The sequence below is a fragment of the Rattus norvegicus genome, chromosome 9, assembly GCF_036323735.1.
Source record: "Rattus norvegicus strain BN/NHsdMcwi chromosome 9, GRCr8, whole genome shotgun sequence".
In the NCBI taxonomy this organism is placed as follows: domain Eukaryota; kingdom Metazoa; phylum Chordata; class Mammalia; order Rodentia; family Muridae; genus Rattus; species Rattus norvegicus.
In genome coordinates, this window is record NC_086027.1 from 32187970 (window position 1) to 32215311 (window position 27342).

Consider the following 27342-nt stretch of genomic DNA (forward strand, 5'->3'; position numbering starts at 1 on the left):
TAAAGGAAGAGAAAGCAGGGAACCTCCTTGAACTGATTGACACAAGAGACAAATTCCTGAACAGGACACCAATAGTTCAGGCACAGAGATCAATAATTAATATGTGGGACCTCATGAAATTGAAAAGATTTACAAGGCTAAGGACACCATTGATAGGGCAAAATGGCAGCCTACAGAATGGGAAAAATATACACCAACCCTACATCTGAGAGAGGGCTGATCTCCAAAATATATGAAGAACTCGAGCAGTTAGACACCTACAAATCAAATAATCCAATTAAAAATGGGTACAAAGCCAAACAGAGGATTCACGACAGAGGAATCTTGAATGTCTGAGAATCACTTTAAAAATGCTCAACATCTTTAGTCATCAGGGAAATGCAAATCAAAACGACCCTGAGATTCCAACCTACCCCTGCCAGAATGACTAAGATCAGAAACTCAAGTAGATAGCAAATGCTGATGAAGATGTGGAGTTAGGGGGAACATTCCTCTACTGTTGGCAGGAGAGCAAACTTGTACTACCACTTTGGAAATCAATTTGGTGGTTTCTTAGCAAATTGGGACTAGTCCAACCCCAAGATTCAGCTGTAGTACTCATGGGAATATGTCCACAAGATGCCCCAGTTGTCACAGGGACACTTGCTCAACTATGCTCATAGCAGCTTTATTTGTAATATGCAGAAACTGGAAACAGTCTGAACATGCCTCAGCAGAGGCATGGATAAAGAAAATGGGGGTACATCTATGTAATGGAATACTATTTAGCTATTAAAGATGAAGACATCATGAAATTTGCAGGCAGATTGATGGAACTTGCGAACATCATACTGAGTGATATAAGGCAGACCCAGAAAGACAAGTATGATATGGTATGGTATGGTATGGTATGGTATGGTATGGTATGGTATGGTATGGTATGGTATGGACTCACTTATTTGCATTAGCCAAAATGTATGGGATATCCATGCTACAGTACACAGATCCAAATAGACTGGGTGATAGGGTAGGCCTGAGGGAATATGTGTGAATCTCATTCAGAAGGGAAAACAAAATAGTCATCAGAGGTGAATGGAGAGACTGAACTGGGTGGGACGAGGGGTGAGGAGTGCCATGGAGTTGTTGATCAGGTGTGGGGAAGGGGTTCAGGAGATGGCGGGGCATGAAAATGGAAATCAGTGGGAGACATCTCTGGGATTAGTGGAGAGCTGAGATGGGGGAAGCCATAGGCATGACTCTACCTGAGATTCCTACCAGCAGGGGATATGGAGACTGAAGTAACCACTTCCTCTCCCAGACAGCACTTCCAGTGGAAGGAGGGAGACATCAACACACTCACAAGACCTTCAACCTAAAATTTGATGCACAGGGATAAAGAGGCTGAGGGACCAGCCAACCAATGACTGGTCCAGCTTGAGACCCATCCCCAAGGGAGAAAGCCAACCCCTGACACTATTACTGACACTTTGTTATGCTTGCAGACAGGAACCCAGCATAAGTGTCTCCCGAGAGGCTTCAACCAGCAGCAGATGGAAACAGATGCAGAGACCCACAGCCAAACATCAGGCAGAGCTCAGGGACTCTTGTGAAAGAGTGGCAGACAGGATCGAGGAAGCTGGAGGGTTTGAGGAGAGCTACAGAGTCTAACTAACCTGGCCCATTGTGTCTCACAGAGACTGAACCATCAACCAAAGTGCATGCAGGGGCTGGACTAACCTCACCCCCCACATATGTAGTAACAGATTTGCAGTTTGGTCTCCATGTGCATCCCCTAACAATTGGAGTAGAGACAATCTCTGACTCTGTTGCCTGCCATTGAATCTGCTTCCCCTACTTGGATTGCCTGGTTGGGTCTAAGTGGGAGAGAAGGTGCTTAGTCCTTCCCAGGGTAGGGTGGTACCCAATGGGGGCTTCCTCTTCTCTGAGGAGAAGTGGTGAGTGTAATGGGGGGAGGGATTTGTAAGGGCATGACTGGGAAGAGAGGAGGGAGTAGGCACTGGGATTGGGATATAATGTGAATAAAATAATAAATTATGAAAAAAGTTATATTAATCTAGAAAATGTATTTACTCCTTTACTATAATTTAGTATTTTCCAATTCAATATTAGTTTCTACAGATTTTTTGAATTTCATTGATACCAGTCACACCGCCTTCTTATTCATCACTAATTCCATTAATTTGGCTCTTTATCTTTTCTGGTTATTTTAGCTATGGGTTAAATCAATAATGTTAATATTTTAAATAACTTTTCCTTTCATCTGTTCTTTTGTGTTTTGAATTTTTATTTCATTAATTTCTGCCATGATCTTGATTATTTCTTTCCATCTGCCGCTTTTGGGTTTGCTTTGTTATCATTTTGCCCAGGACGTAAGCTGTATCAGTTAGTCGTTTGAGATGTCCCTAATGTTTTCATGTGTGTACTCAGCGCTGTGAATGTCCCTCATATACTACCTGCATTATACGTTTCAGTATGTTGTATTTTAACTTTGACTCACTCCCGAGAACTTTTATTTCTAGCTTGATTTTTATCACTCACACATTAATGATGGAATAACATAGTTTAAGTTCCACAACTTTAAGTATTTTCTATAGCTTCTCTCTCTATTGCCTTCTACCTTCATTCCCTTGTGGTCAGATAAAACATAGGGATTATTTCTGGTTTTCTATATCTGTTGAGGGTCGCTTTCCATCTCCACAGTCACAACTTTAGAGAAAGCTCCATTTGCTGCTGAGAAGAATGCGCACTCTGTAGTGTCTGGTTAGAATATTCTGTAAATGTTCATCTGTTTGATTTATGATGCCTCTCAATCCCAATGTTTCTGTTTGTTTATTTATTTCTATACTTATTTTCTGTTTATTTCCTGGAAGATCTATCAAATGGTAAAAACTGGTTATTGAAGCCACCAAGTTTTGCTCTGTTGTGGTTAATCTGTGACTTTATATTTAATAGTACATCTTGTATTAAACTGGGCCCTGAAGATCAAGCATGGCTTACTTTTCAGAGGTGAAAACATTTTTGTTGCCTTTGAGTGGCTCCATTCAAGATGGAAATACTGTATAAAGGACAGGCTCTGCAAGACACACTGATGACTTCCAGCCTAAGGAGTGGGTGCCCTGTAAACAGAAGTCATTGAATTGTTCAAGAAGGAAATAACTTACATTTTAGGTCCAGCGAAGCATCTCGAATATCTACAGGTACAAGATTCTATAATGATCAATTCAACCTCATAATGTAGATTTTTATGGCTGATGCAGAATCGAGGGAGCATTGCTGGGTTAGAGGTAAGTCAAATAAGGGTTCTTCAAAGCCAACTTAAGTTTAAGACCCACGATAACCTGGGACCTCGCTGGGGGAAGCTTTGGTTTATCTCCATCACTCATACTATTCCTGAGAGGCATGGGTGGCTCCTGTACTCAGGAAGTTGGAAAACACAGGACAGTCAAGAGGAGAAAAGCCTTGACTACTTCTTCTATTGCCTGTCCCCCGTGGTAACTGCAGTGACTGAAGCAACACCAAGACCAAGATAGACAGGAATGGCATTCAAAAACAATGGCCCTGCTTTGGAGTCCTTCCCACTAGGGAAAATGCAGAGCCGGGTCAAGCAAACTCAGTGCCAGAAACTAAATAATTCGCCCTATCTACAAGAAATGCAGGGACAAAGAGGGAGCAGAGACTGAGGTAATGACCATCCAGTAACTGGTCCAACTTGAAACCCATGCCATGGGCAAGCACCAATCCCTGAGACAATTAATGAGCCTAGCATAATGGATCTCTGAGAGGCTCCACCAAGCAGCTGACTAAAACAGATTCAGAGCCCCATAGCCAAACAGGACAGAGCTCAGGGAAGGACCGAGGGCCCCAGAGCCGATAGGAACCCGACAGGAAGACCAAGAGCGTCAACTAACTTATACCTTTGGGGCCCCTCAGAGACTGAACCACCAAAGAGCATGTGGGTTAGACCTAGGTTCCCCCTCACATATGCAGCTCGCTCTTCGTATGAGTGTTCCTGGAGCAGGAACGGTTGCCTGCCTGTGGATCTCGTTCCCATAAGTGGGTTACTTTGCGTGGCCTCAGTGGGAGAGGCTCTGACAGGGCTCTCCCTCGTAGAGAAGAGAGAGAGGGGAGGATGAGAGAGGGTCTGTGTAAGAGGAAGACTGGGGTGGGCAGAGATCGGGGTGTAAAGTGAATGCATATATTAATGGAAAAATTGTTTATCGGAGCAGGAAGTCGAGCTTGCTGGAGCTTTGATCTTGTCTGGCTTCTTTTCCAATCAGCAGTAAGCTCCTCCTCTCCTTCCGTAATCTAAGCTGAGGAGCTTCCTGTATCAAGCAGGAGTCATAACAGCACTTACAGGGTGTTTGTGAGGATCCAGCATCCTCCCGTGGGCTCTTCCTACATAGACATCAGATGCCATCCTGACTGACTGTTCATGCAATCATTAATCTTAATAGTCAGGAGGCTCTCTGAGGCGAGGGCACCTCCTTTTCTGTATTCCAAATATTTAATTTTGGGACGTAAGTCCTAAATATTGGCTAAGTAATATCAAACAGTATATATTAGCCCGAAACTTTAAGAAAGTCAGCAAGAAACTATGAAATCTTAGCCAAAGTGAGTTTTTAGTGTTTAGATAATTTTTTATTTACGTCATTTCTCCCTTCTCTTTCATATCCCCAAACGCTCCACTGAGCTCCCAACTTTCCTTCAAATTGGCAGCTCCATCTTTCTGTCAGGGTAGACCCCGAGATCCTAAGGTTTGGTAGCTTCTATTTTATTTTATATGAAAGGAGATAATTTCCTTCTGGTCTAGACAAAAAGGAAGGAAAAAAAAAATCCTAAAAACTGCCTCCGGCTGCACTCTGATCTCAGTGGCAGTTTTGTCTTCTGCCTCATGTGACCACATGCTAAGGAACACATGTGAAACAGCGTCTTCACTCTGACGGTTTGTGGTCAGTGGAACTGAGCACAGCTTTGGCCTCCTCTCCGCCTAGCATAATACATAATCTCATCTTCCGTAGGCCAATTAATTCAATCCCCCCAATGGGCAAAAGGTCACAGGCTTTTTTTAAAAAAACTTCAAACACTTCCTGGTGTCACGTCTTAAGTTGCTTGGGTATGTCAGGTATGATTTTGATACCACCGTGCTTATTTTTTCTTATTAAGTGGAAGCTAGCGCAGCCTATGCAAACTGACGAGAGGCTTACCTATGAGTACCAAAGTTGTTATTTTCGTGACTCGGAATCAGCGCAGCCTACTGTAGGCAAGGGCCTATAAGCCACGTAACGAGCGAGAGGGAAAAGGCGAAGAGAGAGAGCCAAGAGACTAGACAAGAGGCGCAGAGATGATTCTCCGGTATGTCACATAACTTCAAATGATCCGGTCAAGTGGACAACAGGATTGTCTCCTTTTATTAGCATTCAAACAGCAGCAGAGAAACAACCGTCACTTGGTTCTCACTGAGATTGTTTTTAATGATACCGCTTTTCAGACGTACAGTCATGTGCTCACTTACACAGGCTGACAGAGGGAATGCAAAGTGCCTTCCAGGTCGTCCCTGAAGACACAGAGAGTGCAGTGACGGGCCAGCCAAATGCCCACAGCAGACAGCAAACCCAAGCCTCCCTTTCCCTTTCCGGAGGACCCGCAGTGGAAAACTGGCAAAACATAGAACACGGATGGCTGCCAACTGACATGAAAAGGAAATTTTATTAAACATGTTTACATACATGAGTGGGGAGTTCATTGAAAAGCACGGGGGGGAGGGGGTTTGTTAAGACAAGTGGTCAAAATAGAAAGATAACTACCCAATTATAGTTGGTTTGGTTGTTGGCCACTAAGACAGAACGGAATCTAGTAGAAGTGCACCGATTGCCTCAGGTCATCCTGCACAGCATGGTGGGTGGTGGTCAATCTGTGTCCCGTGGAGTAATGGGCAGGTAATTCTGACATGTGTAAATAATAAGAAATGATTCACTTGGTGCAGGCAGTATGTCTATGGATTAAAACCTAGTGTTTACACAGTGTCTACATGTGTTACAGCCCCACAGGAGGAATCTACACCAAAATATTTATTAGAAGGAATTTTGGTCCAGACTACATCACGTTTTTTTTTTTTTTTTCCAGAGGGTAAAAAATAAAGTCCATCTATAGACATTTCACCCCAGACCCACATACCGAGTCTGGCTAAAACCTGCAAAATGTCTATAACAAAAATGGATGGCTTAGATTTCTTGGTTATTTCGGTATAGTAATTAACAAGCAGACTGTACAACTACATGCAACATACAACCGGCCTATGTGGAGCTAACATACATTATTAAATAACCTTTTGTATCTTTGCTTGTTTTTTCGTTCTTTTTCATATATTTTTTATACAAAATGTGCATGCAGCTTTGAACAGCTCCAAGTCATGCTGCTCTAACTGTGAAATCACAAAAGTTGAACGACTCATCAAAGGAAGGGGGAGGGGGCATATCGATGCAGCTGTAGGACCGGGTGCCTGCAGCACATACACGGAGGGTTCACGAGGGAAATCCAAGGCCAAGAAAACCCAAATGAAGAATATGCAAGTTGGCATTTGGTTGTATTCTTTTTCTCCCCACCCTCCCCCACAAGGTAAGATATTGTGCATTTAAAAAAAAATCAAACTTTGTGCTTGCATTGACCTTAAAGAAATGTAAACTGAAATCCAATAAAAACATTAATTTAGTGCAGAGTAGATGAACTGGAATTTCCAGTGCAATATTAAACAGCTCATACCATGCTCGACCCAGAGCAGATGGGTCTACTCTGGGCCATGGCTGAGCAGCCTGGGCATAGCTGAAAGTGTCTTAGGCTCAAATCCATTCTTAGTCACCATTTTGGGAGGTTGAGAGCATGGTTTCCCCACATGAGCACTTTTTCCTTTTGCTATCAGCATTGCAAAAGAGGTTGCTGAAGCACTGTAATGTGGTTAGCCTACATCCCCAGCATTGGCTCTAGATCGACTTCAAAGTCTTCCATGACAAACAATGGAAAACAGAAACAAATTATCTGGGATGCAAACAGATATGCTCTTCACTGAAAAGTCATTCTGTGACTACTAGTTTGGGTGGTGATTCTTTTTTTGGGGGGGGGAGTAGGGGTGGGAATTCCACATACAAGACTTGGAAGAACTGTAAAGTGACTGCCTGTGATACCCTTCCCTGGCTTCGCCTCGCCCAGCTTTTGAAAACTTCGGGGAAAATGCTACAGAGACTGCTTCAGCCCTTTTTGGTGCTTTTGGAAAAAGAAAGGAAGGGTCTCTGTGAACACCACCTAATCCTGTCATGGCAAAGCAAAGAAAGACAAAGACAAAAAAAAATGAAAAAAAAAAAAGCTAGCGGAAATAATAAATACAATGAAGACAGAGAAAGAGAGGCAACGGGGCAAAAAGAATCAGCAAACAGCACACAAACAACGAAAGCACACAGAACTGAAGAATCTCAAACACTAGGGAAACAACACTGCTTGTGGTCTGTGCAGAAACATGTGAAGTACACCTTTTCACAGAGTGAGAATTTCCAGTTTGTTCAATTTGGTGTGTATGTGTGTGTGTGTGTGTGTGAATTTGAGGTTTCCTCTTTTGTTTTTCCTATTTGCAAGAAGTGTAAAGTGGCTCTCACTAGCATGTCCGTTCTTATTGCAATTTGACTGACTGCTTTGTTCTGTCATATGAAGCCATATTTTAAACAACAATTGGGACATATTATCGAAAAACTACTACAGGCAAAACACAAGTTGATTGTCTGTCTCCAACAATGCTCTTGATCATGAAATAATCTGGTTCTGATAATTATCCTGAAATGTAGAGTTTGGCTGGAAGGATAGGAGTTTACTATGACCGGATGCAGGGAGGCCCGGACGAACTTTCCAGAGATGATTGGGAAGCCCGGCGGGTCAGGGGAGCGAGAGTGGGATCCACCAGTGAGGACGGAGGGAACAATTTATACCATCCAATCACCATGCTGGATAGATCAAGTTCTTCCAACAAGATTTGAGCCACACCCATAAAGCATTTGTGGTCCATTCTTCCATAGTCACCCCAGACAATCACCTGCAGCAGAGAAACGCAATGTCAATTTGAACTTCCTTTTGTCCACATGTGAGGAGGACATTCGGCAAAAGTGTGGAGTAGGTAAAGCTTAAGAAGCGAGAATATCTGAGAGAAAGCATGCAGATAAATGTCTATGTATGTGTTTGTTCACATATATGCTGCTATATGTGCACGGCTTTCGTATAATAAACAACAGTGAGGCTATGGTCATACACAACCTAAGACTGCAAATCGAGAAGGGCAGTTTCCATGGAGCACATTCTCCATGGCTTCTGTGAACAGAGCCAGAGCATGCTGCATCCTTTTAAATTACAGACTTGTTAGTGAAGGGGCGGATGGGAGACAATCGAGGGTGGTATCTCTTGATGATTTTCTCCACAGTTTGATTTAATCAGGTTAGCAGTGAGCAAATGAGATCATGGGCACTTATTACTATTAACTACACTGGTGTCAGGCAAGCCTTCTAAGACACGTACTCTTGGGATCAGTGTTCTAATCCTGGAGTCCTCTATGAAAGTTTGGTACTGGGCCATCCATCTGCTTTGCACATCTAAGAATGCAAGCCCTGTTTCTCAATGTACACTGACAAAGCACTTTATTTCTGTGATCCTAAACCATAATTATATTTAGGGTACAAAGTCATTAGAAACTTTGAAAGAGGTACATGGCAGGACCTAACATTGCTGAGTTATGTGTCTCTATTCTCTTCTATAGTCTTCCACTCTATAGCGCATGTCTGATACTGGGTAATGATCATTCTTATCATTTTGCCATGGTATCTATGTATATATGCATGTGTATGTATGTATGTATGTATGTATCTATCATCTATCTATCTATAATCATTTATCTATCTATAATTATTTATGTATCATCTATAATAATCTTTCATCTATCTTTAATCATCTATCATCTATTTATAATTATTTATCATCTATAATTATCTATTATCTATCATTTATCTATAACCATCTATCTATACCTATCTATCTATCTATCTATTAATCATCCACTAATCTATCTATATATGTCAATTAATAATTTGTCTATCAGTTGTCTACCTATTATCATCTTTGTATCTATATAATCATCTGTCTGTCTATCTATCTATAATTATCTATCTATTGTCTATCTATAATTATTTATCATCTATCTATACCTATCTATCTATCTTCTATCATCCATATTTACCGCCAGTATTTCCGTTATCTATTTCTACATTAACTGTATGCTTTACAGCTATGTATCAAGAAAAGGAAAAAGGTGAAGGACAAAGAGGAAAAGAGAAAGGTGTTGAATTTTGTTTCTTCTACTATATTCATCAGATATTGTTAATGCCATACATACTGTACTATAAACTGACCGTTTCTGTCTTTCTCCTCACAAACATTAATAAGCTAGGCTTTACTGAACAGATTTCCCTAGACACTATCCACATCTTCAGTGAGCTGACAGATATGGCTGTGTCATTAGCCCAGGGAAGTTTACTGACCTGAAGAACTTTACCCTGTGGACTTTCATCAAAAACCAGGGACTGCTGATACAAAGGATCGAGAGTTTTCCGTGCAATTCTTGTCTTCTTTTTGGCAATACAGGCTCCATTTTCCAAAAGATATACTTTCACATAGGGAGCTAGAACAAGATGAGTAGACATATAAGAATGTATCGCTTAAATTCTATTTTTATTAGTCCAAACCTTACAGGGATTGGAGATTCTTACTAGATGTATCCTAAACTACCATGTATATATTTCTATCACTCTAAACATCCGGCTCCTTACAGTCCATCCACCCAGCACCACTACTGTGCCTTTCCTCATGTCCAATAAATGTCCCTGCAATGTCTTGGCTCATTTACTTGAGTCGGGGCTGGTATGAAAGTGCAGGTCCACATCTTACACCTTAATGTTTTTTCTTTTGTAGTTTTAGGTATGCAGAAAAAATATTTAGCCTAAGAAATGGCTATAATTATTTTAAAGAATAATAGCATTTCCTCAATACTTCTCAACAGAATAATTCTGCAAAGAAAGCCCAGATCCATTTTCATAAAATCAAAGATTCCAGAAAATTGCTTCTTTTAAGCAATCAAATGATGCGAAATCAAGAATGTAAGATTTGAATGCATTATTTTTGCAACCTTTTGCTAAGATCAAACATAAACCCACATGTAACAAAGTTATCAAGATTTTCCATATTTAGGTTTTCCTCAGGGGCTGGAGATAGGACTCAATAGTTAAGAGCATGCACTACTTTTGCAGAGGACCTGGGATCAGTTCCTAGCACCTACACGACAATCATTACAGTCTGTAATTCCAGTTCCGGGTGGTCCAATGCTCTCTACACACCCCTATGAGTACTGCATTGCACGCATATATATATCATTATACACATAAAAGTAAAAAAAATACACTTTAAAAGAGTCCAAAATGGTGCAACTTTTCCTTACCGGGTGTAGATTTGGAACCAGGTTTTTGTGTAAGGCTCCGGGCTCTGATAACCTCAACCTCCAACTGACCCTTCTTATCCTCCATCCCGATTTGGATATCGCCTGCAAGTGAAGACAAAACAAAATATCAGCTTCTCTTCAAGTCAGGAGATGGGGAGGAAAGATGGCGGAAGATGGACAAATATTGAACTGTTATCTCCCTGACGGGAGATGACTGCTGATGACAATACTCCTCTCAAATCCACTTTATTTTCTCGGGTTACAAATCAGTTTGTTAAAGTATCTTACATGTTTCTATCTGGTACTAATCCATGTTTAATTTTAATAATTTTCATTTGCTTTTTTGATGCATGTTTCCAGGGTGCATGCATGAGTGCGTGCATGTGTGTATGCGTCTTAGTCAGAGGACAACTTGCCAGGGTTTGGTTTTCTCTTCTTGCCATGTGCATCTTGGGTCGAACCCAGGTCTTCAGTTTAACAGGAAGTAACTTTAATCATGGAGCCAGCTCAATGGTTCCCACGTCCATCTTTAGAGATGTACACACTAGTTGAAGAATTGCTAACCACAGCACTGAGGTGTTCACAGGATGTGTGTACTCTGGTGGAGTCTTCCTGCCCTTCTGTTACACACCATGTTTACTGAGCAATCACAAGGTCTAATAGTCTGAATTTCAATACTAAGAGAGGAAGCCACCGGCAATATTTTGGTGACTACTACAACAACTGCATAAATACTGTCTGCATGACAATGTATTCTTGTTGCACTGACACCACAGGCCATTTCAGGACAGCATTTTTACCTACTTAAGAAGTCTTCTGTTGAGGGAAATATGGGTTATTTACATTACTGCCATTGGATGTATAATTAACAATTTTATAAGAATTGCCACCTGGGTGGGGGTGGCACATCCATTTAATCCCAACACTTGGGAGGCACAAGCAGGTGGATCTCTGAGTTAAAGGACGTCCAGCTCTACAGAGTGAATTCTAGGACAACCAGGGCTACACAGAGAAACCCTGTCTTGAAAAAGCAAAACAAAACCTCAAAACAATAACAAAACAGAATTGTTGGTTATATCCTGAATAATGAATTTCCAGATTTTAAGTATATAGATCTAACCTTACAGTCAGTCAAAATGCTTGCACAAGTCATCAACTGTCCATTATGAGAGCTGTGCCCATGTTCTGGACATTCAAAGCTGCCACATGTATTGCGTAGTATCCAATGTGAAGACTGTGCCTGTGTCCTATCAGCAGAGTGTCTTTCCATTTCTCACACTAACAGATATTAGTCTAGAAATAGGTAGTTTTGTCACAGTGGTGATGAACGGCTGCATTTCATCGATTCTTAGGGAAGTAGGGTTTTTGAGTTTCAAGTACATCTTGATATAAAAACTCACATTCTCATCTAGACGAAGTTAGAGAGAGACCTCTTCTTTTAATATCTTAGAACTACTGGCTTCAGAATTTTCATGTCTCTTGTATTTATGGTTTTCAAACTCATTTACGAAACTATTTGGAACTGTTTTTCCAAGGTTTTAGTGGAGGTCATGTTAAGTGATAATGGCCACAATTCCACTTGGGAATGCCCTGCTTTCTTTCATTTCTTCACATGTGCTTTTCAGTGGGTGACATTTTTTAATAACTTGGTAACTTAAATAAAATTCCATATGTTAAATGTTTGAAACTTATTTTGGTGTGTGTGTGTGTGTGTGTGTGTGTGTGTGTGTCCACAGAGGCCAAAGGAAGACGGGAAATCCCATTAAGCTAGAGATGCTATGTGACTGTGAGTGGCCATATTGGGTTCTGGGTGGAGTTGGATTCTCTTCAAGGACAGTGCATGCTCCTGTCACTAAGCCATCTCCCCAGAGCCCTGTGTTATTTTCTATTTTGTGAATGTCACGTTTACTTTACTTACTCTTGATTGGGGTTATTGCCTATTCTATTTTGAACTGTTACAAAGTATGCTACCGAGAAGTCCCTGAGACTATAGAGCTAGAAGTTGTATTGTTGAGTTACAGTATGTGAACATTTTCATTTTTGCTAGATGCCACCATATTATGCCAGTCATTGATGTACTGGCATCAAACTTCTCAGAGCACTCTATGACATCTGAAAGCAGGGACACACAAGCAGTGTTGTTTTCCCTTTCCTTATCTCCCTATCATTCTTTCCATTCTTTGGTTTCTCCAGTTAACTCTGGAGAAGGTCTTATGGCTTATCTTTTAGTTATCAATTTCCCCACCCCCAACTTTGCTTGAATAATGCGATCTTTCGCTTAATATATTAACTGCATCTATCACTTCTAGAAAACTCAAGTTTTTTCATAACTTTTCATTATCTCCCGTACGTCTCAATCTTACTCTTTTAGCTCTTCGAGCTGTATAATCTTTTAAAGATTTTAGTTTGCATACGAGCATCTTCAGGGGTGCGTGCCCCACGTGGGATATCTGTGAGGTCATAAGAAGGTGTTCGACTCCGTAGAGTTTATAGTTTTAGCCACTTAGTATGTCATATGAACTAGGCTCCTTTGAGAGAGCAGTGAGTGGTCTTTAACCCCTGCCATCTCTCTAATTTTCCTCAAACTATTTAATGTATGGACTCATTTTGAGTTTGTTTCTATTTTCTGCTGCTTTTGTATTCAAAATAAGCATCTCCATTTTCTTTTTTTGGCTGGTTATCTGTGTTTGGTATCTGGTGATTATGTTTACATTATTGTTTTTACGAAAGAAAAAAAGATGTTATTGGGTTTGTCGTTTGCTTCCGATATAATTTACTTTTATTTCTATAAACTGTTGTATCCCTATAAACTGCATTCAATCCCTGATGGCTTTAATGAGTAAATGGGGTGATTCTAATTCCCTACTCTTAGAAATCCCCCATATACATCCAGCTTAGCTATGCTTTCAAAGTAGGTATGAGACGTTGCATCTGAACTATGAACAAAGGTTGGTAACCAGGGTGGCTCACAATCTTAACCTCCAATTCTTGTAAGAAAAATAATGCCTCCAGTGAAAGAGGAGGCCTATACCCTTTCTAGAGACCTGACTTTCAGGTGGACAGCTAACTATGGATTTGATGTGAACCCCGCCTCATCTGTGATGAAGCCAAATAACCGTACTTCTTTCAAGCATTCATTTTTGATTTTGTTCTTTAAGCTTGTGTCTTGTGAATCATAGCATATACCTGTGCAGCGATCCTCCAGTGTCATTTATACTTTATGTGTGAGAACAGTAATACCTTCTCTCGTTTGTAACACTATGCAATTTTAAATGACCTTGTCAACCATAAAACTGCAGAAAATATTTCTTACCCATGGCCGGGGTGGCGAGCGTCTGACGGCCAACGAGCTGCGCTGGTCCCAACCCATCAAGGAAATCACTGAACTGACTGTCGGGTCCTACTCGAACTCCAGGAAATATCAAGCTACAGCAAATAAATGAGAGCAAAATCAAATTAGACTTCTTGCTAGTTTCTTTTTAAGTAGTTCTGATCAGTGGACGTATACCCCAGTTGGCGGTTGCTTTTACTGTTTATTCATGTTACCTATGAGGCAAGCATGTGAAGCTCAACACTTCAATTGATTGACAGGAGGGGGTTTTATTATCAGAATCCATCTAGGAGAGACAGAAAAGTAACACGGTTTTCTGAATATGGCCTATCTATTGCATGGTCTGTGATGGGTGCACTGACTTGCAAGGTCTTCAGAGACTCTTATCGCATAATTGATTCTTGTTATTATGTCTTTCCTGTTATTATTAAATAGTCTGATGATCCCTGGGAATTAGCCCACCATATTGGGTAGAGTTTCTACAGATCAATGAAGTTGTATTCTCTTGTAGTAAAGCTAGGTAGACAAATAAATTACTTCTTAATTTCTAATAATCATTTTATAGAGATCCCCAAGTTTATACTAGTAGTTTTGAGCCCTCTATAGAAAGTGCTGGAAAGAGGGCTCTGTAAACGTTCATGTGTCATGGGCTAATTGCACTAGGATAGAAAGCAGGTTTGGATCACATTTATGATCAGGGAAAACATTTCTTCTAGGCTGGTTGTAAAATAATTATCTGATAACTGAAAGTCATAAACGGGGATAGGACAATTTATTGTAAGTACAAGGATAAAGGATAAAATATTGACTGGATTTATCTATACAAAAGTTTAATACTAGAGAAACTCAAGGCAGGTGATTTGCCTCTTGACAAAACCATGCTAATTCATAACATAAGAATTGTTGTTTTAAACTCTTAATGAACCCATGGAGCTATCGGCAGAAAAAGAATGTTAAATTAGACAACCGGTCTTTAATGGAAGCACACGTAAACATCTCTGTTGCAACTTCTTGTTCAATTTATGATTTGAATTTAAGTTTTAAACTTCTGAACTTCTGAAAAAAAATGTTGCTTGGGATACCATGTTGACCATGTATCCCGAAGAGAGATAAGATTTAAGCATGGCAATAGAAAGTAGTTTCTCTTTTCTCTCAGAAACAAAAATTCAAGTCTCCTTCAAAAGGAGTGCTTCTTTCTACAAGCTTAACTTCCTCTAGCTGAGGAGGAATTAATGAACTCTCAGCCTTGCACTCCTGTGATTGACCCGCAGGTGGGAAGAACAACTTAATCCCCTGCTGTTAAACCTTGAGGTGTTAATCTCCAAAACTAGCTGGTTTTTAACCACAGAATAAACAAGAAAGTGATTCAATTTTTCAGAAGCTATCAGCTTCTAGCGTCCAGTACAGTTAGAGAGTTAAGTTTTCCCACAAGGCCTGAGACCCTCAGCCTTTTGTCCTTGGTCTCACACATTTCCTGACTAGAGCAGGCTTCCGGCAGTTTATACTCTCATTTTAAGGCCGGAGACTCCCTTCAGGAAGACTCTGTTACAGTTCATAATGTGTCAGCTTTCCTAGCTATTTATAATTCAATCTCATTCACTTTACATTGTTTACTCATGAGCATTTTAAACAGCTGCTAGTATATTTAATAAATATTCTAGGACAGCACGACTTCTTATGGAGAATATATTTAATGTCTTCAATTTTGAAAATTTGTATTATTACTAGTGTGTGTGTGTGTATGATGTAAGGTGTGTGTGTGTGTGTGTGTGTGTGTGTGTGTGTGTGTGTGCGTGCGCGCGTGTGTGTGCATTCGAAGTCTTGCACCTGCCAGGGTTCTGTATAGAGGTCAGAGATCAACCTTCAGAAACCAGTTCTCTCCTTTCACCTTTATGTGGGTTCACAGCATCATTAGGCATAACCTTTACCTAGGAGGCTATTTTGCAAACCCTAATTTATTCAGATTTAAGATGGCTCGGCAATTATGAAAAACATGCAAGTGTTTCATCGCTTGTAACCCACTAAGCAAAGGTAATACTTGGAAGAAGCATTTCCTCTGAAAGAATCCAGTTTTAACCCCCAAATGCAGATCTTGTTAAGTAACTGCACAAATTAGTCAACGTTCTCACAAATAAAAAAAAGAATGTCTTTATACTTTCAGAACTAATCAATTATAGAACTAAAAATCTTTAATTAGAAAAATGAGGTAGAGTCTGTTTTCCCCCCATGATAAGACAGAAATGAGTTGGTGGTATTTTAAGAACAGGAAAATGTAAGTGGTCTATGTGTAAAAATGCATCAGGCTTACAACATCATTTAGCTCAGAATGGTTAGGAGAGAAACTGGGAGATCAGAAATCAGCTTTTCGATTCTAAATTTTCATTCAGGTGCTTCTGGGGGCAGAGCCAGGCCGTATGTTTCCTATGTGAAAAAATTCATTAAATGTGGCATTGCTATACTATCTGTTCAGTGAAGGACCTCGTTTTATTCCTTTGACAGATTTGAACAGGTGGGGAAACTTCTGTTTACAGGAAAAAGTGACTCAGAAGAAGAAGTCCTAAACCGCCCACACTTTAAGGCCACACGCAGCAAGACGTCACTTACTTTCCTTCCGAGCTATAACTGTTGATGCTGCCATCCGTGGACTCCCGGCTCGGCTGTCTCACCATCTTCCGCATTTCAGCTGCCATTCCTGTTTCCGTACTCCTCTGGATGGTGCTTTTCAACTTCTTGTGGCCCGACTCTGATGGGAGAGAAGGGAAACAAGAACCAAGTTTTGTTTAGCCGTTTTTTTCCCCTCCTGAATGGCCATTGGCTCTGCGAAAGCCGTAGTCACTTCTCATGAGCATGAAATGTTTGGTGAGAGCAGCTGCCGCTGAAGAGAATATGATAAACTGTCTCCCCCAAGAGTGCTTTTGTTCAGAGGTTAGTGGTAGGTACGGCAGGGACGGCTCCGAGTCTCTGTGGACAGAAGCGAACTACTGTAGCACCCCTATGGCAACTTCACCAAAAAGAATGAATTGGGCACTGGATTGTTACATGGAGAATAATACTGAGCAACTTAACAGGTTCCTAATCTGAGACAGTCCAACTGAGCAGACCTGAAGGAACGGGCCACCTCCTACAAAATGTAGGAGACTCCTCAACATGAAAAGCCCACGTGTCACCAACCTTCATATGAAGGAGCACTAGTTCTTCAGTTTCTCTGATGGCTTTTACAACACCTGAATTTATGCTCTCTAGTCGGGGATAGCGCACGGGTCGCCTAGTTAGGTAGGACAGGTATAAATTACCCGTTCTCAGGAAGCATGACTCTCTCCACCTTTCTGAGTCCACCATATAACCTGCTTGGCATTCGGGGTGAGTGGGTGTCCTTCTGCACAGTACAGTAGCTCGTTATTTTAATTTCATTGTTTTACTAAGAGTCTTTCTATGTAGTTCAGGGTGGTTTAGTCCTTTCTATGTGGCCAAGGCCAGCTTTGAGCTCCTGACCTTTCTGCCTCAGCCACCACCTGCAGGAATTATAGGTATGTGCCTATCATTTGGTACATAAGAAAATAAAAATAAGTCTGGGCTCATTTCAGTTGCTTATGAACTCTAAACATCTAAAATACTGACTTAATTATGTGTACTATATATCATATATATATACATATATATATATGATCAAAGCCAAGCAGTAAGATAAACTACTAAACATTTTTCCACAGACACGCTCCATATGCATTTCTGGTTTACCTTTTTTGTGCTGTCTGCTTTAAAACACATTTGAAATATATAAATGCTTTCCCTATATAAAATATGCATACATAAAATTTTCATTCCCCATTATCTTTCCCAAGTACACTTCTAAATATGTCGTATCAAAGGTGACATCTTACCCTCTCATTTGGTCACTGCATCTCTTTTTTTCAAGTTTTGTAATCAAAGATGTCATGCTCTACGTATTCTTCTAGGCGTTTCGATGGTCTTATTACATTTTTACCATTCACCTTCTTATTGCTATTTTTGCTAAAGCCAATGCATGGATGTTATAAACTGTTCAAGGACTACAGAAGTAGCAAGCATTGGAAACAGTGTTTATCTCCTTGTCCCACTTAGTTAATCTTTGCTCAGACATACCTGCCACAAAATGGTTACCTATTTGCAGCTAAATCAATATTCAGAACCGCAGGTGACATGTGAGGGCTGTTCAGTACCGTCCCTATATATACTGTATGCACGGATGGACAGTGAGAAAATAGAACCGGAAGAGTTCTAGCAAACTCAACATTGGGGCATTATTCAGTCTAGTAAACAATTTTCTCATTCCATTTAAAATGGCATACAAAAGTGGCCATTCTTCCACTAGACAGCAATGCTGATTCCTAAGTAAACCAAGTCTCCGGTTACAGACATTCCAGTTATGATAGGGATTTTTTTTTTGCAGAATAAATTCCTAGAGACTGAAATGCTAGTGAGTCACTGTGATTTCTAAATTGCCCTTTAAGAATTAATGTGGCCATTACGGTGCTCACAACACTCATAAGGATGTCCCAATTTTCTACCAGGGACCCAGGCATTTTTTTCCTTTCTTTCTTTTTTTTTCTTCCTTTTTTAGGTCTCTCGTCTTTCCTGTGTGACTTTGTTTTTAAGGAATCTGTATACCTATAGAGGGCAGGAACTTCATTCATGCCCCTGGAAATGCTTTTGGTATTTATTCATTTATATAGTAAGCTTGCTTCCTGGGTATACATCATTTAGAAAAATCAGTGTGCTGTTAGAACATCTTTCATTCGGTATGTGTACATACTGGGCTGACCCTAATTCAGAGATAGGAGAAAGCCATAGATATACAAGCTGAATGTTCTAATTCAAAAATTCAAAGAGCAAAACTACCTCAAAAGTCCTAAACTTTTTGGGCGATGACATGATGTTGTAAGCAAAACATTCCTCCTGTAATAGGCTGTAATCAAAATATAGGTGGACTCAAAGGGCATCTGGGGTAGGGAAAATTGGTTTTGCTTTTATTGAGGCAGTGGCCCCTGGTAATGCTAACCACACTCCAGAACATAGCCCACACCGGGAGCAATGGATCAGTACCAAGAAGAATCAGTGGGGTATGAAAACAATAAAATCGTGAAGGTGGAGAGGAGAGGGAATGAGATAAGGGGAGAAGTATGAGGTAAATGTGATCAATATATACAGTACACATGGTTGAACAGTGAAAAACTTCTTTAGAGCATTACATTAAAATGTCCAGGCCGTGGGTAAAATGTGTATGAGACATATACAAACATTATGTTCAGACTTGAGTCCTGTCCGTAAGATCTTAATCTGAATATGTAAACAGCACAATGCATATAAAAATAAAAAAGTATAAAAACCACGAAACATTTCTGTACCCAAGCACTTCACATGAGCAATGTTTGCTCTGTACTCTCAAGTATCAAGACCAAGGGAGTTATGGCGATTGTTTGCCAAGGGCTTGTGAGGCGATAGGGCGCGGGTGGAGCATCAGTTCAGAATGGAACCAGTGCCCGAGGGTAGAGGGTAGACTGTAAATGGTGAGGCTCTGTTGGGAGCTGAGGGAGAAACTGTTCAGAGGATCGGTAGTGAGAAGTCTTGAGTTAGCATGGTTTCCATTCCTGCTTTCATCCATCCTTCCATCCTGTGCCTGCTGATGAAGAACTTCTTATGATCATCCTCAATTCTAGATGCCAGAGACATATTAAAAACAGATATTCTGCTACCATGAAGATTACGTTACCCTTTATGTACACAAGGGAAAACAACAATGATGTTATTGTTGGCAGCAGGTGCTACGAATTGAACACGGGAGCAGAGGAAGAATACAGAGGGTGATGGGCGGAGCAGCAATGGCTTCATTGGAAAGCCAAGGAGGAAGAGTTCTGTACAGTAGGGTAGGTCGTGGTAATGGAGGCAGAGAGGCGGAGCACACTGGTATTGGCTGGCACAAAGATGTTTTTTCTTACAGTGGCTCACAGGTCCCTGGGGCTCTCTCCAGGTTTTCTGATGATGATGAGACTCTGACAGAAGCCATCTAAGAAAGGCTGTGACAAGCCAGTTCCTGCCCACTGTTTCCATGGCTACAGGAAACAGTGGAGAGGCACAGCCCCAGAGACTTCATCCCGGGATTGCTTCTCGCTGCTCATATGTGTTCCTTGCCATTATTACATTGCCTAAAGATTCCTGGGCACCAGCCCACCCTACTGGGCAGATTTCCTGCAGATCAACATGAAGATAAACTTTCATGAGTTAATGCTGTTTGGATGAATTAATGACTCCATAGTGTTCCTGATGTGATTGATTCAAATAGTTTTAGGAAGAAGACTTAAGGGGATGGTCTTAATTGTTTCGCCAGAAAGATGCGCTAATGTTAGAATCAGGACTAGAATGTGCCCCCACCTCCTAGAACAGTAAGTAAAGGCTACACAATGAGTGTTCATAAACCACACTAAGAAGAGAAATAGGCTTAGGAGAGATTCGTGTCAAGGAAAAGCATTCATTGTAGGTCAGATACAAAGATGAAGCCATGGGTATGCACCACGATAAAGCCAGGCCATGTGAGGCTGTTGCTTTGAACTTCGAATGAGCTTATAGCATGAAACCTGCTTTGAACTTTTGACAGCCTTCTGTAACCCCTCTTTTGTGTAACATTTTATCTAGGGGGTAATTTTATCAAGAGCTTTTTTTCTATGAAAGTATAAAAAATAGAGAGAATAAATAAAGTGTATCTGTTGTGGCTCTGCTCCATCCACCAAATGTATGCCTAAATGTCTCCCCTCTTCGTTTCCTCCCTCCCTCCCTCCCTCCCTCCCACCTCCCTCCCTCCCTTCCTTCTTCTTTGTTGGTGAAGTTGCAAAAAGTCATTAGCTTTTGGCCCCAGAATACCAAGAGAGAGTTAAATTGCCAGAACGCATCAGCCTCTGGCCCCCAGAACAATAAGAGATACTTAAAAGACAGAGGTGGTCAGCCTTCAGCCTTCTTCTGACAGTGTCCTTCCTCAGTACCTGACCTTGTCTGGTTTAGCACTGGCAAGACTCTGTTGCTACATATCTCAGGACTTTATGGCTATGTGTTTATCCAGGTTACTGAGTTGTTAAATGCCCAAACCTGATTTTTTTAAAGTCTCCTAAACATGGATTTAAACTATTTAAAATAGGTTTAAATATTTAACATTTGTTACATATGTGCTTGATGGCTGCAAAGAAAAATGTTAGAAACAAATAACCTTTATTGAGTGTGCTTCCATTGCCAAATATTTTATGCATGTGTCTCACCTAAGTGCAGTGCCCACAGACGTCAGAGGAAGATGTTAGATTACCCTAGAACTGGATTTGCAGACTATTTTAAGGACATAGATATTAGGAGTTCAACTTGGGTTTCCTAGAAGACAAGAGCAAATTTCTAACACATATTCCAATTCTAATTTGTTTCTCCTTAAACTGAGATATTAATATTTCTAGAAGCAGGATATACTCAAAGAGTAGTTCTAGGGCAGTTTTTAAACTCAATAGCTTTTAGATTGTGCATGAGATAGATGCTGGAGTAAGAAGAAAATAGAGGTGATAAGTTATTTGAACTTTTATAATTCAGCCAGTCCTGTAAACTTGAACAGTACCTTTTATAATTTGCAAACTTTGTTTATTTCTTCAGGTGGGAGCTGGCCAAAGAACTGACACCCGCCCATTGATCTATTTATATTATCTATTTATATTAACAAGTATCCCTGAAAGGAGTGCTCTTGGACTAGGGTGTAGAAAGGCCTGGTGGAAGCTTAATAAATAGTCCCAGTTCTGAATTTGCTTTGTTCAGACCCACAAGGACTTCATATTGATTTAGAATGTAAGATTGGAGGGAACATAGCCTTATGTGTGTGTGGGCTATAAATACACAGAAAGGTCACCCATGCAACAACATTATTCAGACTTACTCTAGGCCCAATCTCTTGTACATGCTGGCCATTTGGCCATGAACCTTTGCCCTAACAGGGCGTACATTCTAGAAGTCAGCTTGTTCAAATCTCTTGAGTTGACAGCAAATGTATGATTAGAAACCTAGTTTTTGAAATTTCGGTATTGTGATCATTCCATCATTCCTTAGGAGAGTGTAAAGTCTGGTCTAACGTGATTAGCAAATAGAAAATGGTTTTGCCACAGATACTTTTATGCTCATATTCACACGTGTGTTTACAAATGCACCTGTGAAGAATGTAAAATCACAATCTGTATAGTCACAAGTGTATCACAATTATCTGTAATTAAATCATCCACATATTACATTTTTCTGTAAGTATAATATAAATATAAAAACCATTGGGAAATATTAGTTGAGAATATCACTATTTGTCACTTTTGTAATATGATGAAGAACTATTCACTTTACGAAGGGGTACAATCAACTTGCCAAACTATCAAATTATGACATGAAGACTTTATTTGAAAATGCTACCTTAAGAACTTTACTATTTAATAAAAGAATTTTACTATTATAAGGATTGGCGAGTAGTGCATTTTCATACAAATCATTAACTCATGGAAAACTAGTATAATCCATACTGCTGGAAGTAACATTTTACTCATGCTGGTGAAAAGCAGACATTCAGAGACTTTAGGAAAGACTCCATATTTGCATAGGAGCTCTTTGCAGATCTGGAGATATTGCAATAGAAACATGTATTCACTTACTAATCCCTTCGTCACATACTGTTAAGCATCCACAAGGACTCTGGTGTGACAATCTAACAGTAACAGGGCGAGGTAAGGGCAAGGTAAAACATACCTTACATATGAATGATATAGCCATAAGCAAAGGGCTAGGGTTGGAGAAATGCAGACAGAAAGAATAATAAACTATAACAAGATATAAATATTCAAGTCTATGTTGCTAAATTTAATCACTCAGGGAGGAACTATGAGGAGGGGTATTCGGAAGGGTTTGGAAGGATGGAAATGAAGGAACATTGTAGTTAAATTACAATTCCAAAAGTAACAAAACAAAGAAAAAAAGAATAGTTCAGGCATGGCAGCATGTGCCTTCACCCCAGCATCCCGGACGTGGAGGTGAGAGAATCAGAGTTTATCCTTGGCTACACAATAAGCTCGAGACCAGACCTACATTTTGTGAGATCCCTTCTAAAACAACAAAACAAGCAACAACAGCAAAATCAAAATAGAAAGAGTAAGCAGGCTGGAGCCTGTGACAGTCTCCATGCTATTGATTGTTCTAGAAGAAAGTCAAGACAGGTAAGCAGGCTCAGGGGAGCTCTCTACATACTGGAGTAGGTGGGCAAGTGCAAGAGTGCAGAAATCAGAATAATATGTGTGGTAACAAGAAGTAGCGTGCGTGTGTGTGTATCTGTGTGTCTCTCTGTGTGTGTGAGAGACAGAGAAAGAGAGAGAGACAGAGAGACAGGGAGACAGAGACAGAGAGACAGAGAGACAGAGAAAGAGGGGTTAATGAAAAAATAATTTTAAAGACAGAAAGGAGTTAGGAGGGAGGAAAGATAAGGAGGAATTATGTAATTACCTCAAAAGACAAAATAAATAAAATGTAAAACAGCAAGATCATCTTGACTATTAGAATTTCGGTAAGAAAGACAGAGTCATGGTAACAGGGAGCATGGATCACATTGCAGGGCTCATGATCCTGGGAGGTGTGTGTAGAGGTCATTGAGGTGTGGCGCTAGGAGCCTGATGCCCATATGGACAGCTCCTCAGGTAATCCCCAAACTTATGAGAGCCACCTTGTACTAGAAGAGATCCACTGTTTCACTTGTGTGATAGCAGAGTTCTTTCATTTTAAGAGATAGGGAACTCATTACCAGGCCGAGTAGTATTAGTTAGAGAGGTTAAAGAAAAGTCAGATCTGAGAGATCCTCCTCAGAGAAGTGGCCAGTGCAAAAAGGATTAGTGAATTCCATCCACGAACAGGGAAACATGAGAAAAAGAACAGGCATAATTGATTAAGCAATTTGGGACCATAGTGATCCATGCAGATGGGTCTACTAGCTGACGGAGTTTAGAGTTGCTGTAACCACCAGGGGAGACTGAAATTATAATACGGAGGGATGAGGTGGCCGGAGAAGGCAGTGAAGTGTGAGGCTTGTTCAGTATCAGTTCATGAGTAGATCATCTGGATCAGTCACGAGGTGAGAAGTTCAGATATTTTCCTTCCATGTGTTTCAGTGCCCAGTGAAACAGATGCTTCTAATATAGATGACTAAAGACCAGTAAGGGTATTCTTGGGCACTCAGAGAACAGCAGGTGTACCTCCCAACTGTAAAATCTGAAAGTCTTGGACAGCAGGTTGGCGTGTAGGGGAGGTCTCCCTATGTAAACCGTGTGTCTACTGAATGGGAGTCAGGGGATGTTACCTCTATATTCCAGGGAAAGTTAGTTGCATGTATAAGGGTCAACTATAACTAATTTCAGGGAGTTATTTCCTGAAAGACCAGAGTTTAGCATGGTGGTAAGCGATGTGTGAAATCAGAACAGAAAGCCGATGAGTGATTCATCAGACCTCTTTCTCATGGGACAGGGCATGGTCACACGCCATTACTCTCAGTTCTGATTGTCACACCTCAGCATTTTCACCTTCTCAATATTGGCACGGTCCATACACAACTGTGTGTACTTCCTATTCAACATAATGTGACCCAGTACACTGTCCCAGCAATAGTCACCAAGTGTCACCACACTTACTAGTGGAGCCTACAGGCAGCCCACAGGCTATTTTTATTATTAGTTTACATGTAGTATGACTCTCTGTATTATATCGACTACCTCCCTGTCTGTCGTCTGCAGAGGTCAGAATAAGGCATCATATCCCTTGGAAATGGAGTTACACACAGTTATGTAGGTAAGCGTAAGTCCTGTGGAAGAAGAGACAATATTCTTAACCTCTGAGCTATGTCTCCAGACTCTCACAGGTTCTCTTATGTCTTGCCTCGCTCATATAAAATAGAGGGGCAGAATATAAGTCAGACTTCTAGAAAGACAGGGTATGTTTTATTGCACGTGGGGACTTAATTTTAAAACCATTTTATAGAAGCATATATTTTCATGTCATATATACATGTATAAGACATAGCTGTAGAAGGACACCATTTGGTGGGGGAGAATGGAGAAAGCAGGAGACAGGGATAACAGAGGGGTGGGGCTTGACCATGAAAGAAGTTCAATAATTCACAGTGTAACAATGTCATAACAAAACTGATTATTTCAAGCTAACTGAATGTTGACTTAAAAGAGGGAATAATAGTAGTTCCTATAATAATTGTACTGTGTGTATGTATAGATGTATGTATGCATCCATGTATATGTGTGTATGTTGTGCCTTGTTCATGGGCCCCAAAATACCAAGCAGGATCCAACTCCAATATAATCACATTCATTGGGATCTTTTTATTCAAGCTTGAGCTTGCACTGCTCACGGCCAGCCCTGACATAGCAGGACAGTTTGGTGAAGAAACCCTGAACTCTCATTGGCACAGGTTTTATAGGAAATGGGAGCAAGTGAGGGGGTATCCAGCCTGGCAAGCCTCTAATCGTATGACTTGTAGGCCAACAACAATTGGGTGTTCTAAAGCAAGACCATGAACAATCAGTACATCTGAAACAATCAGACTAATCCTTGATTTACTGTTGCTAGGAAGTAGCTAGGGACTGACTCTGGGGTATGGGCCAAGGACAGGCCATGGGGTCCTTCCTGGTATTTAGGTGCAGCTTCGGTTCAGCTGTAGGTCAAGTTCTTAGGCAAATCCAGTCTCAAAATGGAGTAGGTTTGCCCTTTCATTCGCTTGTACACATGTGCAAGAGAAGCCGGAGATCACTGAGTGTCTTCTTCTATTGCTCTCTATCTTAGATTCTGAGACAGTTTCTCAATGAATCCAGAGAGCTACATTTGGCTAGACTGGTTGGCCTCAAGCCTGCAAGATGCTATATCCGTTCCTTATTCCCCAGAGCTGGGGCATCAAACATGAACGAACTACCATTAATCCCTTAATTATGTTCCACCATTACATTGGTGGTAGCTATCAAATCAGGTCTTCATGCTTGGGAGGCAAGGCTGTTTTATCAAGTGAGCCATAGCCTAGACACTCCTATAATAATTTTAAATACTAAATGTGATAATCTATATAAGACAGTTGAGACAAAAGAGAGAAGAGTGAAGAGGAAAGAGGAGGAGAAGCAGAGACGACAAAAGAGGGAGGAAAGAGAGGGGAGAGAGGTAGAAGAAGAAAGGAAGGAAGGGAGAAGGGGGTGAAGGAAGAGGATAGGGACAGAGAACTGGGTAGACAGGGTGAGGGCAACAGGGAGACCTGAGAGCCAGATATGGAACAGTCAACAGCTGTTTGTCGATGGCAGATGCTTCCCAAGTAGCCGGGGACTACTTAGATGGTCTTCTCTAAAAGTGCCACAGTATTCTTTAGTATTTAAACAAATAAACAAAAATATTCCTTTTGAGTCACGCCAAGGTTTATTTAAAGCTGCATCCTGTCCTATAGCACATACACGCAACTTGTAAAAACTTCATACTTCTGAGGCTCATTTTGGAAAATTGCCTTTCTCCGACTTTTGCAGCGTTCCCATCTGCCCAGGGATTCTCTGGATACTTTCAACAAGCTACAGAGTCTACTATCTTTTACCGACTCATCTCCCACAGAGATCTATCACGAAATCCATACAGTAGTAAAATAGATCCAAATAAAATTTTTTCAAATACTCTTACAAGATACAGGGAATACTACAAGATAGAGACAATATTTTCCTTCAAAGAATATTTCAAAAATTTTGTAGCGATACACTTAAATTCTTTCCTCTATTCTGATAATCATGAGGGATAAAAATACACGTTTTCCTTGGCTTTCTGTCCTGTATTTCAAATTCTATGGAGATGCAACTTAAGAATGAGACGCACCTTTGCCAAAAACTGGTTTCAACTTGCCTGCAGCTAATGGTTCTTCTCTTCCAAAGAACAGGTGTTGCGGTGATGGGCCAATGCTTTGACTGTTACATCTTTAACCATTCACACTTACCTTTTCAGTGAAGTACCTTCCTTTGTCCTGCCCCTTGCCTAGATGATGAATTGTAAGCAACAGAGTTCAAGATAGCCTTTAAAGCCTGCTAAGCTATCTGAATATTACACTAGATGACACTGCCTAATGGTATTTAAAGACATTGTGTTTTAGCCAAAGCCAAGGCAGAGAGAAGATTCAAATGCTCAACATCCCATGCAAACTGACTGATTTTGCAGCCTCCAAATCTTTCTGGTTCTAGTGTTAGGGTGTGAACTGTGTCTCCCTAGAATGACAAAACCGAGGACTTAGCCATAAGTATCTTCCAGTGTGACTGTATTTGGAAAAATAAAATGTCCTTTAGGCTAGGCATAATCCAATATAGCATAATTAGAAGATTAGATTAGAATGTATCAGAGAGAGAAGGAAAGGAGGGGGAAAAGAGAGGGAAGTGGAAGGTGTACAAGGGAA

The 27342-nt window shown here is 40.6% G+C and overlaps 1 protein-coding gene across 43 annotated transcripts in view; it reads right to left on the reverse strand.

Annotated features, from left to right (window-relative positions):
* Positions 1-5382: 5382 nt before the first annotated feature.
* The window catches only part of Rims1 (regulating synaptic membrane exocytosis 1), a 499647-nt gene continuing 477687 nt past the window's right edge, over positions 5383-27342 (reverse strand). For 41 of the 43 annotated variants that reach the window (XM_063267779.1, XM_017596679.3, XM_039084268.2 and 38 more), the window contains 5 exons: positions 16455-16593; positions 13833-13945; positions 10520-10621; positions 9567-9706; positions 5688-8074 (listed from right to left, as the gene is read on the reverse strand). In XM_063267779.1, the coding sequence (XP_063123849.1) occupies positions 7856-8074; positions 9567-9706; positions 10520-10621; positions 13833-13945; positions 16455-16593 (713 nt within the window). In that variant the 3' untranslated portion in view covers positions 5688-7855. 43 annotated transcript variants of the gene reach the window in all.